This window comes from Vipera ursinii (genome assembly GCF_947247035.1).
Source record: "Vipera ursinii genome assembly, chromosome: Z".
In the NCBI taxonomy this organism is placed as follows: Eukaryota; Metazoa; Chordata; class Lepidosauria; order Squamata; family Viperidae; genus Vipera; species Vipera ursinii.
The window spans coordinates 124,071,704-124,086,045 of record NC_139517.1 but is presented as its reverse complement, the minus strand read 5'-3'; the positions used below and the strand labels follow the sequence as shown (position 1 = coordinate 124,086,045).

At 36.6% G+C, this 14,342-nt stretch overlaps 1 protein-coding gene across 1 annotated transcript in view; it reads right to left on the bottom strand.

Annotated features, from left to right (window-relative positions):
• Positions 1-14,342, bottom strand: part of TTC21A (tetratricopeptide repeat domain 21A) — a gene marked incomplete at its 5' end in the record, with an annotated part of 45,066 nt that overhangs the window by 16,851 nt on the left and 13,873 nt on the right. The window contains 9 exons of the mRNA XM_083379058.1: positions 727-865; positions 2,487-2,597; positions 3,567-3,639; positions 4,711-4,949; positions 7,047-7,259; positions 8,143-8,300; positions 9,384-9,513; positions 12,135-12,335; positions 13,700-13,797. Coding sequence (XP_083235184.1) covers positions 727-865; positions 2,487-2,597; positions 3,567-3,639; positions 4,711-4,949; positions 7,047-7,259; positions 8,143-8,300; positions 9,384-9,513; positions 12,135-12,335; positions 13,700-13,797 — 1,362 coding nt within the window. The remainder of the gene's footprint in view (positions 1-726; positions 866-2,486; positions 2,598-3,566; positions 3,640-4,710; positions 4,950-7,046; positions 7,260-8,142; positions 8,301-9,383; positions 9,514-12,134; positions 12,336-13,699; positions 13,798-14,342) is intronic.

Sequence of the window (14,342 nt, the reverse complement as noted above, 5' to 3'; positions counted from 1 at the left end):
CAAGCAGGAAACCATTTCAGACAAATGGCTGTCCAATTCCTTCTTTAAAACTTCACAGCGTTGGAGCACCCACAACTTCTGAAAGCAAGATGTTTCACTGATTAATTGTTCTGTCAGGAAATTTCTCCTTAATTCTAAGTTGCTTCTTTCTTTGATTAGTTTCCATCCATTGCTTCTTGTCCTGCCTTCAGGGGCTTTGGAGAATAGCTTGACTCCCTCTTCTTTGAGACAGCCCTTCAAATATTGGAACACTGCTATCATGTTATAGTCCTTCTTTTCATTAAACTAGACATACCCCATTCCAGCAACCATTCTTTGTATGTTTTAGCCTCCAACCCCCTAATTATCTTTGTTGCTCTTCTCTGCACTCTTTCTAGAGTCTCAGTCAGTGGTGGGATTCAGCCATTTCACACCAGTTCGGCGGAACCAGCAGCTAATTTTTTTTTTTGCCCAGGCCCAGAATGGACTTCCAGAAGCAGCATCCACACAGAGAACCAGTTGTTCACATATTTGAATCCCACCACTGGTCTCAATTATAGATAATTATAGATAAGGCAGGGATAATGCGATAGTAAGACAAACAGCCGTAAAAAAAAACCTCAATGGAGAAATGAGGTATCATGTACAAATATGTGGAATGTAGATGACAGAGCATGTTTCTGCCTTATATCAAGATAAAAACTCCAGCTGAAGATTCCAAAATAAAAGTAAGGAAAAAAAAGTTACCTGGATCATGATCTAGTGCTTGGCTCAGAACTTTGTCAGCTTTGCCAAATTTTTTGAGTTTTAATAGGAGATCAGCAAGATCATGACACAAAAAATCCTGTTCACTCATCTTGAGAGCAACTTCATAATAATTGATAGCCTGAAACAATTTTATATATATCGTTAATAGAGCCCCAGCTTTTGGCTATGAATTAAAAACATGCTTCTGTGAGACTTACTGATCTAAGCTGGGTAAAGAAATTGTATCATAATCAAATCTGCTGCTCTCAATAGACTGTATGACTTCACAGCCAAATTGAATCCACTCCGATAAACACTTTCTGAACAGAAAACTATAACTACGTACAATTTCTCTTTTAAAATTCTGCTTTAACATGGAAAAATATTCTAACATGGAGTTCTATGGAAGTAGTTCCAATGAAAACAATTCCATGTAATTTTTCAGTTTCTGTAGTTCGGTTCAGCATGCATATAATTAATTAATTTTAATAGGCTGATAATAAACCTTTATTGTCAAAGTACAACATGTGTACATTGAGATTAGCTATTACAGTTCCAATCATCAGCTGATTCTGCTTGGTTTACAATCCTATCAAATATACACAAAAATGTAACTAACAGAATCCCCACTAATGAATAAATAGCGTTACACAATCAATTAGTCCCATGAAAAAAATAATAAAATATTCATCTGCCTTTCTAAGATCAGCTGAAATAATCGGGTTTTGTTTGTCTTCCTAAATCTCAATAATGTGGAGCAAGCCAAGTCTCCAAATTTATTTGGATTAAGAAGGCAATCCAAATAATGAGCTGTACCCCTCTCAATTTAATGAGCTAGAAAAGGAAGGAAACCAAACAGCAAGACTATTTTTTTCCCAGAAAAAAAAGTATCGGCATAATTTGCTCTGGGAAATGGATAGCCTTAAAAGGACTTGGAACCAAAGCTTTTGTTTTTTGTTATTTGTGAAAGAATAGTAAGAAATGCAAGAGAAATAATAAAGGAAAAGGTGGATAATTTTTGTTTTGAGGTTCCTTTCTACCTCATGCTAGCATTTTAAATAACAATGCATCTTTTCAATACTGTTTGCATTTCCAATAATGAGTGAAAAGGTTGTGTCTTAGCTAGGTGAGCATTCTGGATTAAGAACAAATGTGTGTTTATATATCTGCTAAGCAGTGCTTTTTTTGTAAAATAAAAAGGTGCCGGAACTAAGAAACGTTATACAACCCGCCTTGCCTACCCTACAAGGTTCCATCCAAAAAAGGTGCCGGAACTCCGTTCTGAGAGTTCTATGAGAAAAAAAACCCTGCTGCTAAGCATAGTAGAACTTCCCTGATAAATACACACAGGATTGGGTGAGCTTTATTATGGGGTTATTAATTAGAACGTTCAGTTTTATGTGAAGATTCTAATTAATACAATAAAAGCAAGGGATGTGCCTACACATTTTTCTTGGATACAGGGCTATTATGAAAACCCCTGCACTTTAAAATTTGCCACCGCATCAGTGAGTCCTGTAAAACTGAGAAGGTTCTCTTTTTTAAGAAAAAAATGTCCTCAGTTACATAGCCTTTTGTATCTAATTCCATTTCAGCCCAGTAGCTTAGAAATTAAACAGACTAATCCGAAATCTGTGCTGTGCGCTCAAATGCGAATACAGTTCGTTCGGCAGATAAAAGATGATAACAGGCTGTATGTTGCCTTGGCTCAGTTCTGAATGATGTTGAGTTTTTTTTTAAAAATATATATATTTCTGAACCTTGTTATATTGGTGAGTGTACACATAAGCTTGCCCAATTTTCCGTGCTACTGTTGCATCCAGGGGATTCTTCTTCTGAGCTGCTTCATAGACCTCTAAAGCTTTTTCAGGCTAAAACAATGAAAGTAACATTGCAGTTATTTTTATATGTAACGTTAATCATGATAACTTTGGAATTCCCTTACTTCAGCTTTGTCCTGTGCTTGTTTTTCTGGACTCAATACCGACACTCACTTTAAAGATAATTTTTTTAATCTCCCACTTGTTTGTTGTCTAAACTCTACTGGTGACAGGGTTTAATGCCTTCTGTTAATGTATAGACAGCAGAAACCATCTTGATTGGTATAGTTAGTACTAGGCTATATCTATTTCAATGATCAAGGAGTACTGTGCCATTTGCAGGTTAATTGTCAAATTATTGTCCCTGCACTTAACCCCTTTGCACAAGTCAGTACAGGAATCCAAGAACCAACAAAACAGCCACTTCTATCTTTATTATCCCCCCTTTCCAAACAAACAAACAACAAACAAGAATGGGAACTTAATTTTGCCTCCCTCCTGCATGTACATTAACCATGTTTCTATTATAAACATAACAGCAGTTCTCTTTAGAAGCTAGCCAGCTAGCTGAATGAATGATTGAATGAGATTGAATGAGCAGATGAACTTTAGAAGAGTAGACATGATATAATGAGGGTCTGTGGAGAAACCTTAAAGGAGGGGGAGTGAAGGAATCCATACTGCAGAAAAAGTCAGAAACAGATTGCCTCCATTGGGGCAAAGAAGCTTTGTGAAATACGTAGAGATTTATCTTTGGGACTGAGGATGTAGAGAGTTTAAGGGGAGAAAAACACTGTGAAGTTCTATAATTTTCAAATACCTCACATGTGGTTTTGATACCTTAAAAGACAGGAGAGAAGATTATGTCTATGCAAACCCTCCTAGATCATATCACCTGTTTTAGGCAGCAAATAAGGGTAATTTGCCTTACACATGATTAATATTTTATACATACACATGAGGGAGGAAGGGGGGAGAGAGAGAGAATGAATCAATAATAAACAATTTTTTTAAACTAACCTCTTGAATATTCATGTAGGCATCACCCAAGAGAAGACTAGTATGAGGACTCGGCAAATTTTCACACAACTCACTAGGTAAAAGAATGGTATTTAAATTAGAAGAAAAAAATTAAAAATATAGACTATAATTTTAAGTTTTCGCAAGCAAAAAAAAATAAAAGGTAACTTCCAGATTGGGACAATTCAATTGCCTAGCTCCCAAAAGTGCTTTTTACAAAAGGCAACTCGACTTTGTTTTTTCTTTGTAAACATTTCACTACTTATCCGAGAAACTTAACATTTTCAAAGGAAAAAAAAAACCCCAAGAAAGTCCACTTTCCTTTTGGAAAAAGCACCTTTAGGACAACCATGACCTGGATGATTGACACTCTCCATAGACAACTGCCCAGCTGCACTGTGGTATGAATGGATATATCATTCATGTAAGCAAATGGTAAATATAATGCACAAATACAAAAAATACTTGCATAACCAATCACGTTAGGAAATGGGAATACACTCAAGACATCCATAGGGAGACATGAAGATTCTGTTACATCTGAGATAACACTTTTATTGTAAATGTGGAGAGAAAGGGAAGCCTCAGTCTTCTCGTTTTAAAAAGGAGTATACTATTCGCTGGTGAACTTTGTTCTTCTCTCAGAACCTTGTCCTTTATAATACAAGTCTGTCCTCAGAAAATGTCCGTGTTGCATCAACTAGAGGGTTATAGGTTGAGAAAGTTGATCTAACCGTTGTATGTAAGTGTATTCAAATGCACAAAGACACATACCAGAAAATCCTGCTCACTCACCGAGAGAAGGAAAGCTGAAGTGCTGCTCTGTGTTTAAGAGTTTAATACAAATAGTGACTTAACACGTTTGCATTCAACAGCTCAATTAAATTCATAAGAAATTGTGTTGTTGTTTCTTAAAGAAAGGGTGTCATCTGAGCTAGTGCATAACAAGAATCTGGAAACAGAATTTTTCTCAGCCTTCTGGCTAAAATCAGTATTATATTTTCAGACTGTATTATTCAGAACGGGTCATAATTTTCATGTTTTGCTCTAATTTTCATGTTCTTCTCTGCCCCTTAAGCAACATACAAAAATTAATGGTTGCAGGGAAAAAAGACAACATTAATTTGAGGTAAAAAATTTTTACCAATAGCATCCAATATATAATCTCTTATCTTTTCGGATCAGAAGGTAAATCTGAGCCATCTTTTCCTTAACTTCAGTGTAATATGGCTGATTGGGAGTGATATTCCTCAGCATTGTTAAAGCTAAATCCACTTCTCCTTTACTGAGAGCCAAATCTACATTAGCAACAGTGACACGGATTTCTTCGGAGGTCCCACTAAATTCATTGATGGCATCTTGCATTATCTTGGTAGCTTCATGCTGGAATGTGAAAATGAATGTAAAAACAGAACTGCAAACCTTAATGATTATTTAATTATTACAGATGAAATTATTAACATTTACAGTATTTAGCATTTTTAGAAAATTTAATGAATATTATATATGAACTCCAGTAATTTTTATATAACATCTAAGAAGAATACCAGTATATTTCCATAAAGGAGATAGGGATCGAGGCTAAAAAATGGTTTACGTCAGAAATCAAAGTCAAACTGAAGAGCTGAATTGAAGAGATGTTATTCCTTTTTATTATTACCTTGTTGTTACCTTTTCTTTATCACAAAACAAAGCAGAAAGCAAATTGTCAGCCTCACCAGACCCGATCAGGATTTACACAATCAGCACAATCAGACTTGTAAGATTTTGTTATCACAATCTCAGTAAGATTGTGATAACAAAATCTTACAAGTCTGATTGTGCTGTACCTCCTCCCACTTCTTATAATCCAGTTAATGAGGGCAGCATCTGCTTGAGCTGCTCCCAAATGTTACTTTAATTTTTGGACCTAAGAAAAGGTACCAACAACAAATGATAGTTCTTGCATATATTAACAACCACTCTCTCAGCAACCATTCAAACTTGCAGTGGCATTGAATAAGTGGCAGGTATGACCAGTTTTTGAAGTTCCAGCTTGTGTAGTGTCTCTGTGGTCACATGACCACAATTTGTCACCTTCCCTGCCAGTTTCCCATAAGCAAAGGCAATGGGGAAGCCGATATGTCGGAAGTCATGATCACATAAGGTCCTTGCTTAATAACCCACGTGGTCCACACTTAACACTGGGGACTGCTAAACTGCCATCACTAAGCAGCTTGGTCACAGGACATCACGCTGTAGGACTGTGTTACGTAATGATGGAAATTCTGGTCCCAGTTACTGGTGTTAATTGAAGACTGCCTGTATTGCTATCAAGGTCATTTTCTTTGTCGACCCTAAATTTCTGGGCAGAGAGTCAGCTATTCAAATTAAGCAAAGGGACACTTTGATTTATAGCTGCAGATGCATCACTATTCAAGGTTTCAAGAAGGCCATTACATAACTTTAAAAATTTTACTAATTATTCACCAAGGTATGGAATTCACTAGTAATATTTCTCTAATTTCACTGTCCTTGGTGACACGAGAAAGTAGCTAAAATATAATTGTATGGAACAATAATTCACAACAAATAAACAATTGCACAAAAAGCCACAAGCACAACATATTAATCTAAAGTTAGTCTATGAAATCTCATTATGATCTGCCAAAATCTTTCAACGTTTGATAATCTCGCAAGAGTTTAATCACTTTAAAGAACTATTTATAACAGTTGCTTGCACCATAAACTAGCTGAAACTGTTCCTGATTACTTTGGCAAAGCCAGCAACTGGCCTTCTTTAATGATTAATTAATGACTATGCCTTCACTGGACCATAACATGCATTCAGGTAAATAATAATCCCATATTGGCAAAGCTTGAGTGTTAGTACTGAGAAAGTTCTGCTTTATACTCAGCAGATATCAACTACTGCTAACTAACTAAGAGAGCATAAAGATGAAGATTATTGCTTAAATAACACTTCAGGCATAAAATTAGTTAGTAGTGTTTTTTAACTGTGAGGAACATGTTCCAATTTTTATGCAGCATAAATCAACAATGGCCTATAAATCAATAGATCCAAATCATGCAAAGCCTAATGCTTGGAACAAATATTCTAAATAATCTCCCTCCCTGGAGGTATTTTAAAAAAAAATTTATACTAATGTTAGTATCAATATTAGCTAGTTAATTTTTGATTTGATTTTAAAATTCTTCTTAATTGTTTTTTTCTCAGGTTCCCTTCCCACTTTTAAGAAGACAAAAGTCTTTAGTTTATACGGGTTATATTTATTGATATTTCTCAGATTGAAAATTAAAATGGATGCATTCACAGAATATTGAATCACTTAAAAATAATTAACAAAAGTCATTAGATATAATTTTTTTTGTTAAAAACCCAATTTTTAACAAATAAAAATAATAATAATTAGAATAGTGACACTGTTTTACATTTTTGCAAATATCTTCAATATATGGTAAATAATTTTGATTTCTTACCAATTCCCCATTAAGTCGAAGAGCTTCAGCAAGTTCCAGATAAATGGAGACCTGTTCACTCATTGTGACAAAGGGCCCCTGGCCTTTCTTAGTGTCCCCTTTCATTTGAGGTATATTGATAAGCATTTTTAAGACTTTAATCGCTTCAGGATACTCCCCAGATTTATTCAGTGCTTTAGCCTTGATGAAGTGGTACAGTGGAGAATCACGAAGCTAGAAAAAAATATTAGAAGTTGACGCAAATAAAATGCTGGCTCAGGAATTCTGGGAGTTGAAGTGCACAAGTCATAATGGGGCCATAGTTCCCCACCTCTGCTTTAAAATGCTTGTGTTAGGTTGGCACAGGATGCCAACTGTTAGTTTCAACCCCACGATGATAGTTTGCAAACACTAGCTTTATTAGGTTCTTTAAAATAATATCAGTTTTATTTTGCAATTTTATAAAAAAAAATTAATTAATTATACCATACATAGAGCAGAGGTTAAGGGGTAAAGGGCAATCTATAATTAATGCTGCTCCAATAAAAACATTGGAGGAAGAATTTTCAGCATGGAAGCCCTATAATATATACTTAATTGATGTTTCAGCAGAACACATTGGACAGGTAAGGATTCAAATAGTATTTTAAATTACTATGAATCAAACATTAAAAAGAGGGGGGGAAATGAAACTGGGATTTAATGGCAGTGTCAAATTTCATTGATAAATGGGTTGTTTTTCATTTAATAGATTTTATTATATAGTTGATTTGTTACATTTTGTAAGCTGCCCAAAGTCACTTAAGTGTGAGTTGGGCAGCTATATAAATTTGTTAGTAAATAAATAAATAAACAAAAATAAATGTATGTAAGTATGTATGTATGTATGTATGTATGTCAGGGTTCTCCATAAAGATGGAATGATTAAAACGGCAATTTTAGGCTACAGCGGGGAAACAAGTTTCGTCTTACTAATTTCCTCTCCTTTAAATGTGTGCAAGTCTCAAAATAAAATTATTTTGAATTTTTTTTAATTCTTAAATAGATCAATAGGCAGTACAGCAAAAGAGTCAGTTTTCACACATATTGAAATTATTTTCTTCTGATTCAGTCTCACCTGAAAATTGTAGCTAACCCCTATTTCAAGTGAATGGGCACATTCTTTGATGTTTTTTTGAGAAAGGTGAATCTGGGCCATAAGAAGATTAGCATCTGTTAATGTTGGGTCCAGCTCTAGACAACGTTGCAATGTACCTTGGGCAGTTTCAGGTTCTCCTGCAAAACAGTTCTATATTTCTATATCATCTGCTTCTTATTCTTAAAGTTCTGATTGTTTTGAACTCACAAAGTAGTTTGCTAAATTGAACCTATACATCTTATTGGTTATATTATAAGGAAGTCAGAAAAAAAAATTAAGCATTGAAATAATTCACCGTATTAATTCAAACCATGCATTGTATTTTTTACCATTAAAAACTGGTAGTTTTGCATATTTGAATTTTCAATTTGAAGTGGAAAGAAGTCAGCTTTTGTAAGTATATTGGTTACTATATTGCCAACACTTTACAAAGTTGGGCCAACACATCTGCTCACTTTTTATTTCCTGTCCAAATAAAACAGAGTTAAACTAAGGAGGAAGCAATAATTTCAGGACAATTCAATCAACTTCTTACAACCAATACTGTATTCTCAGAATATACCCTTGGCCAATTTTCTTGGTTACTCTAGAAACAAGATCATGTTTGAGACATCATCTTACACCTGAGCTACAGATATTTGCCACCAGTGCATACCCTTGTCTACCATTATTCCCAATTTGGAAGGCAAAATTAAGCTATGGGCATATCCTTAAAAGGCTCATTGAGAATGTAGCTGTTTATAAAATATATTTGAACTATAGGAATTATCTCATCAATAGCAGACATTACTATACAAATGCCTGATCTCACTTCTACTTAATACGTAAACCAATATTTTCCAGGGCTGTATTTTAGATATGTCCAACTTCAGTTCCCATAATCTAAGGCCATGTCTGAAAATAGCTAAATTGTGAGACACCATTGTATATGATCAGATAAGCTCACTAGGGAGACCTGAAAATTTGGGTGCATAAATGTATATGTTGGAAAGAATCTATTTTAAAATTTATTTAAAGCATGAAGACAGAGAAAAAAATAAGGATGAACTAATCATAAAATGTGTTGGGGGGGGAAACAATACATGTACAAAACAGGCTCCTTCAAACTTTTTAGTGACTCAACTATGGTGAGTTTATCAAAGTAACCAACTAAAAAAAAATATAATCTAAAATCTGTGAATATTATTTTTACTTGGGTAAGCAATTAGATCAAAACTTACCGGATAAATATTTAACTTGAGCCATGAGGAAAAGAGACTCTATTATCCCAGGAGCTGATTTTACTAGTGGATTCAAAATTATTGTTGTTTGCTTTAGAAGGGGAGATAAAACTTGGCCAGGTAACCGAGGCTATAAGGGCAAAAAGTGAAAATACACATTTTCCAGAACTGTAACGTACAAGGTGAAATAGTTTATTTTCTGGCCATTCCCAAAGTATGTGAACAGGATTTATAAATGATAATAGTACAGAACTATTTACGGGAATTAAGATACAGATGATGTCTTCTAAAGTGAAGCATTATTATGTTAAGTGGCAAACTAGTTCTACAGTTTTAAAGAACTTAATGTATTTTATTCAAGGATGGTGCTTGCCAGGACTCCAAACATCTTACAGTTGCCAAGGTCGCAAAACACTGAGCTAGGCAGAAAAACATTCACCTATAAGGCAGTCCTCAGTTCAGATAGCAATTGGGACAGGAATTTCCATAGCTAATCAATACAGTTGTAAAGGGCAATGTTATGTGACTTTTTTAGCGACAGAAATCCTGTTGCCATTGTAATGCAAGGATTTGTTAAGCAGAAAGAGGATGGAGTCCCAAGGAAGCAGGCAGGTGGGTATACTGGCAGTGCCATGGTTGGGGGAGTGCTGCAGGCTGACACTATGGAGTGCAACAAAGCAGTGGGAATGGCTTCCAAATTCTTGCCAGCTTCCTCAATGACTTTGTTTGTGGGAAGCTGGCAAGCAATATCAGAAATTACAATCACACGAGTGTGGGGATGCTGCAATGGCCACAACTTTGCAGACCAGACATAAGTCTTCCTTATCCAGTGCCACTGTGAATTTCAACAATTCCTAAACAAGTGGTCATAACTTAAGGACTATCTTTGGCACGTTATGTTCTAATCTCTTATTCTCCATTCATTTTTGAGAAACTATTTGACATATGGGCCCAAAGGGTTCTCATTAGACCAGGGGTCTTCAAACTGGGCCCTTTTATGACTAGTGGACTTCAACTCGCAACTTGGGCGTCCTCCTGGACTCACGGCTCAGTTTGGAAGATCACATAGGAGCTGTGACCAGGGGGGCTTTTGCCCAGGTTCGCCTGGTGCGCCAGTTGCGACCCTATCTGGACCGAGATGCCCTACGCACAGTCACTCATGCGCTCGTGACCTCCCATTTAGACTACTGCAACGATATCTACATGGGGCTGCCCTTGAGGACCACTCGGAGGCTTCAGCTGGTGCAAAATGCAGCTGCGCAAGTTGTGATGGGGGTTTCCTGTTACTCCCATGTAACACCTCTGCTCCGTGAGCCGCATTGGCTTCCGGTTGCCCTCCAGGTGAGATTCAAGGTGCTGGTGATGACCTATAAAGCCCTAAATTTATTTATTTATTTATTTATTTGTTTTTATAAACCGCCCTTCTCCTGAGGGACTCGGGGCGGTGTACAGAGTAAGGTAGGTATACAGATTGAAACAATACTGAAAAACAATAGTCAAAACAAACTGGGACCCCAATTAGAGCTATCAGGCCAGGCCGGACTGCTGGAACAGGTAAGTTTTTAAGTCGCGCCGGAAGGCGCGGAGGTCGGGGGCCATCCGGATTTCAGTTGGCAAGCAGTTCCAGAGGGCTGGCGCACCCACTGAGAATGCCCTCCCCCTGGGGGCCACCAGCCGATATTCCTTGAGCGGTGGCACCCTGAGGAGGCCCTCTCTGTGGGAGCGCACAGGACGGCTTGGGTTCAGGATATCTGAGGGAACACCTGCTGCCGGCATCAAGTTCCCTTCGTCCTGTGCGCTCCCACAGGGAGGGCCTTCTCAGGGTGCCACCAGTAAAAGAATGCCGGCGGATGACACCCAGGGGGAGGGCCTTCTCTGTGGGGGCGCCTGCCCTTTGGAACCAGCTGCCCGTGGAGCTTAGTTTTAATTGGGATTTTAATTGGGGTTTTATATTTTTTAGGGATTTAATTTAATCTTTTTAAATTATTCTTAATTTTTGTATCAATGTTTTATATACCCTGTAAACCGCCCTGAGTCCTACGGGAAAGGGCGGTATATAAATTCAATAAAATTCAAATTCAAACTCCCAGAATTCCTCAGCTAGCATGCCTGGCTGAGGAATTCTGGGAGTTGAAGTCCACAAGTCATAAAAGGGCACAGTTTGAAGACCCCTGCATTAGACTTTAGTGCCAGTACATGTAGTTCTTGACTTACAACCACACCTGAGCCCAAAATTTATGTTGCTAAGTTGCTAAGTGAGTTTTGCTCCATTTTACGATCTTTCTTGCCATAGTTGCTAAGGGAATCTCTGCAGTGATTAAGTTAGTGCCATGTTTGTAAAGTGAATCTGGTTTCCCCATTGCCTTTGCTTCTCAGAAGGTCACAAAAGGGGACCACATGATCCTGGGAAACTGCAACTGTCACAAATATGAGTCAGTTGCCAAGCATCCCAATTTTGATCACAAGACCATGGGGATGCTGCAATGGTTGTAAGTGTAAAAAAAATAGTCATGTCACTTTTTCAGTGAAGTTGCAACTTTGAACAGTCACTAAATGAATCACTGTAAGTTGAGGACTACCTCTAATTGAAAATGGGGGTGGAGAGATAAGGTATCTTACATTTTTGGCAGGCTTGAATGCACCATTAATAGCTAACCTCCGTTCATCTGGACCCCATATCAAAAGGCTTCTCATCCCTCCCCAAATTTCTACTGCTTAGGAAAGTGCAAGTAAGAAAGTCAGTTTTTCTACCTGTTTGGGACAAAAGACCAAATATTCTTTCACAATTTCAATCAAAAACATGGGGTTGAGCTTTTCGTAATATTCAATACTCAAAGGAAGACCATGCAAAGCAGAAAAATGAAGTTCTGCGGCTTCGTTGAGAAAGGCACCAGCAATCTGTTCCGTCTTGTTTTTCCTTGAAGCAATAACAGCCTGCAAATAAGCTAGAACCTGGAAGAGAGAGAATGCCTTAAAAATGAAGTTAATACCCACGAAATTCAGTGCACATTTTATATAAACTAGAGTGTAAATACAGTAGGGAGGGGAGCAGGATTATTTGTTTCCTTCTCTTTCATGTGTGAATTCTACTAATCTTTCTCTAACTGGTTGAACGTTGAATGTTGCATGTGAATTCCACACAAATCAGTTTGGGTTTGATGTAGAGATTAGTCTAATAATGAACAAATGAATACATTAAAATAACCAATTTTAATCATAATCCTTAAACTAAATACCAACAAGGCCCAACTCAGGTGGCCCTGGTTTCTTTGAAGTGTCCCCAGAGGCTGCAAGACAGAGGATCAGAGAGAAAAATAGGCAAAATTCTCCTGGTCCAGCTGATCATTTTGAACAAAATAAGCAGCATGGGGAGAACAAGCAAACCTGCAGCCCTTTCCAGATAAAAATCCTTATTTTACAGCTAAATAATTATGCGTTTGCATTTGTTCTGTGTTATTTTCCAATGAAATAACATGAGTATTTCAATTAATGATACCAATTCTGCAAAATTACATGTGTAAACATTATTTATGTAACAGCAGGAATGTTGTTCTTTACAGTAAAGTCATTCTACCAATTCAACAGTAGCAGAGAATACTTTCATTGTCAAATACAATGAGTGGTTACAATTCTCATAACACACTGGAAACTGAAGGAGAAGTAAATTTCTCATGACGAAAATCAGAACAGGCACTACAGGTAGTAATCAGACCATTCTGGGCATTGCCATTTAAGGCATTCCAGTACTCCATTTCATCATAATCCATTTCAGCAACCTAATCTGCCAAGGCAAGCAGATATTTTACCAGTAACATGGAGTTACATGGACTTATTCTGCAACTGTACGTGTGATCTTTTCCATGTAAGTTTTTAGAAGTATGAAAACACATGAAACATCATCACACAAGCAGGAGCTGCTATCTGCCATGTGGAGAGATGGTCTGGATTGGGAGGGAGTTGATGAATGGTCCAATAGCTTTTTTTTAAACCAGATTCATCTCATAGCCAAATATTTGGAGTTTACAATCTCAAATTAGGAGATTCGAGCTCAATGTGATTCCTCTAACCTGGGACATGGATCATTTATGTGCATGAAGGGGCACTAATTGTACAGTTTCATAGTGTGTACAACAAATTCTTTGCTAATAACTAAAGTATCCTGTATCATCACTGAATTGACATCCAATTGTTCTCATGACCATTATTTCATTATTTCATCATGGTGTCAAATGGAAGTAATTCTAGGAGTGACAAATGGGGATCCTACAAAGAAAACAAGTAAAATAAGTAATCAAAGAAAATAAGAGTATGCTAACTGAAGATTTTCCAATTGACTGTTGAACTTCTTTTAGGAACTCTAATTGTTGTTCAGCTTCTTCTAGCTTTCCTCCAAGCACTTGGCACCATATAATCCCTGTAATTAACATATATGATAAAATATACTTTTAATAACTGTCATGGTCTTGCTATTGTAAAAAAGCAGCAAAGCAATTGATAACACTGTTAATACAAAGGTATCATAAAAGAGGAATTATGGAAGTTGCTTATCATCATATTTCAATTTAATTGCAATCTCTTCTCTGAATCTTCCCCCAGTTAGAGGTTCAAATGTATTCAGGATGGCAATAAACCATCCATACAAATCAAATGGTGGAATAACTACTTTTATTAACAAAATGTTTACAAACAAAACTATGCAAGTTATTGTTTATAGTGAATTTATTTTACTAAAATCCTTCTATTTTTCCTAACTTACTGTACTAGTTTTTTAAGGTTTAATGTGTTTCTTTTTCTTCTTAAGTTCTTCTTACTTTTTCACATTCTTTATTGACAAAATTTTCTTTGTTTTTCATTATTCATTTTGCAAGGGGAAATTCTTTTAACTCTTTAGACTGAAGCAGGCTTTGGAGCTGTTTGCTCCACTGCCCCTTTCTCCAGCTTATCCTATCTTTAGAGACA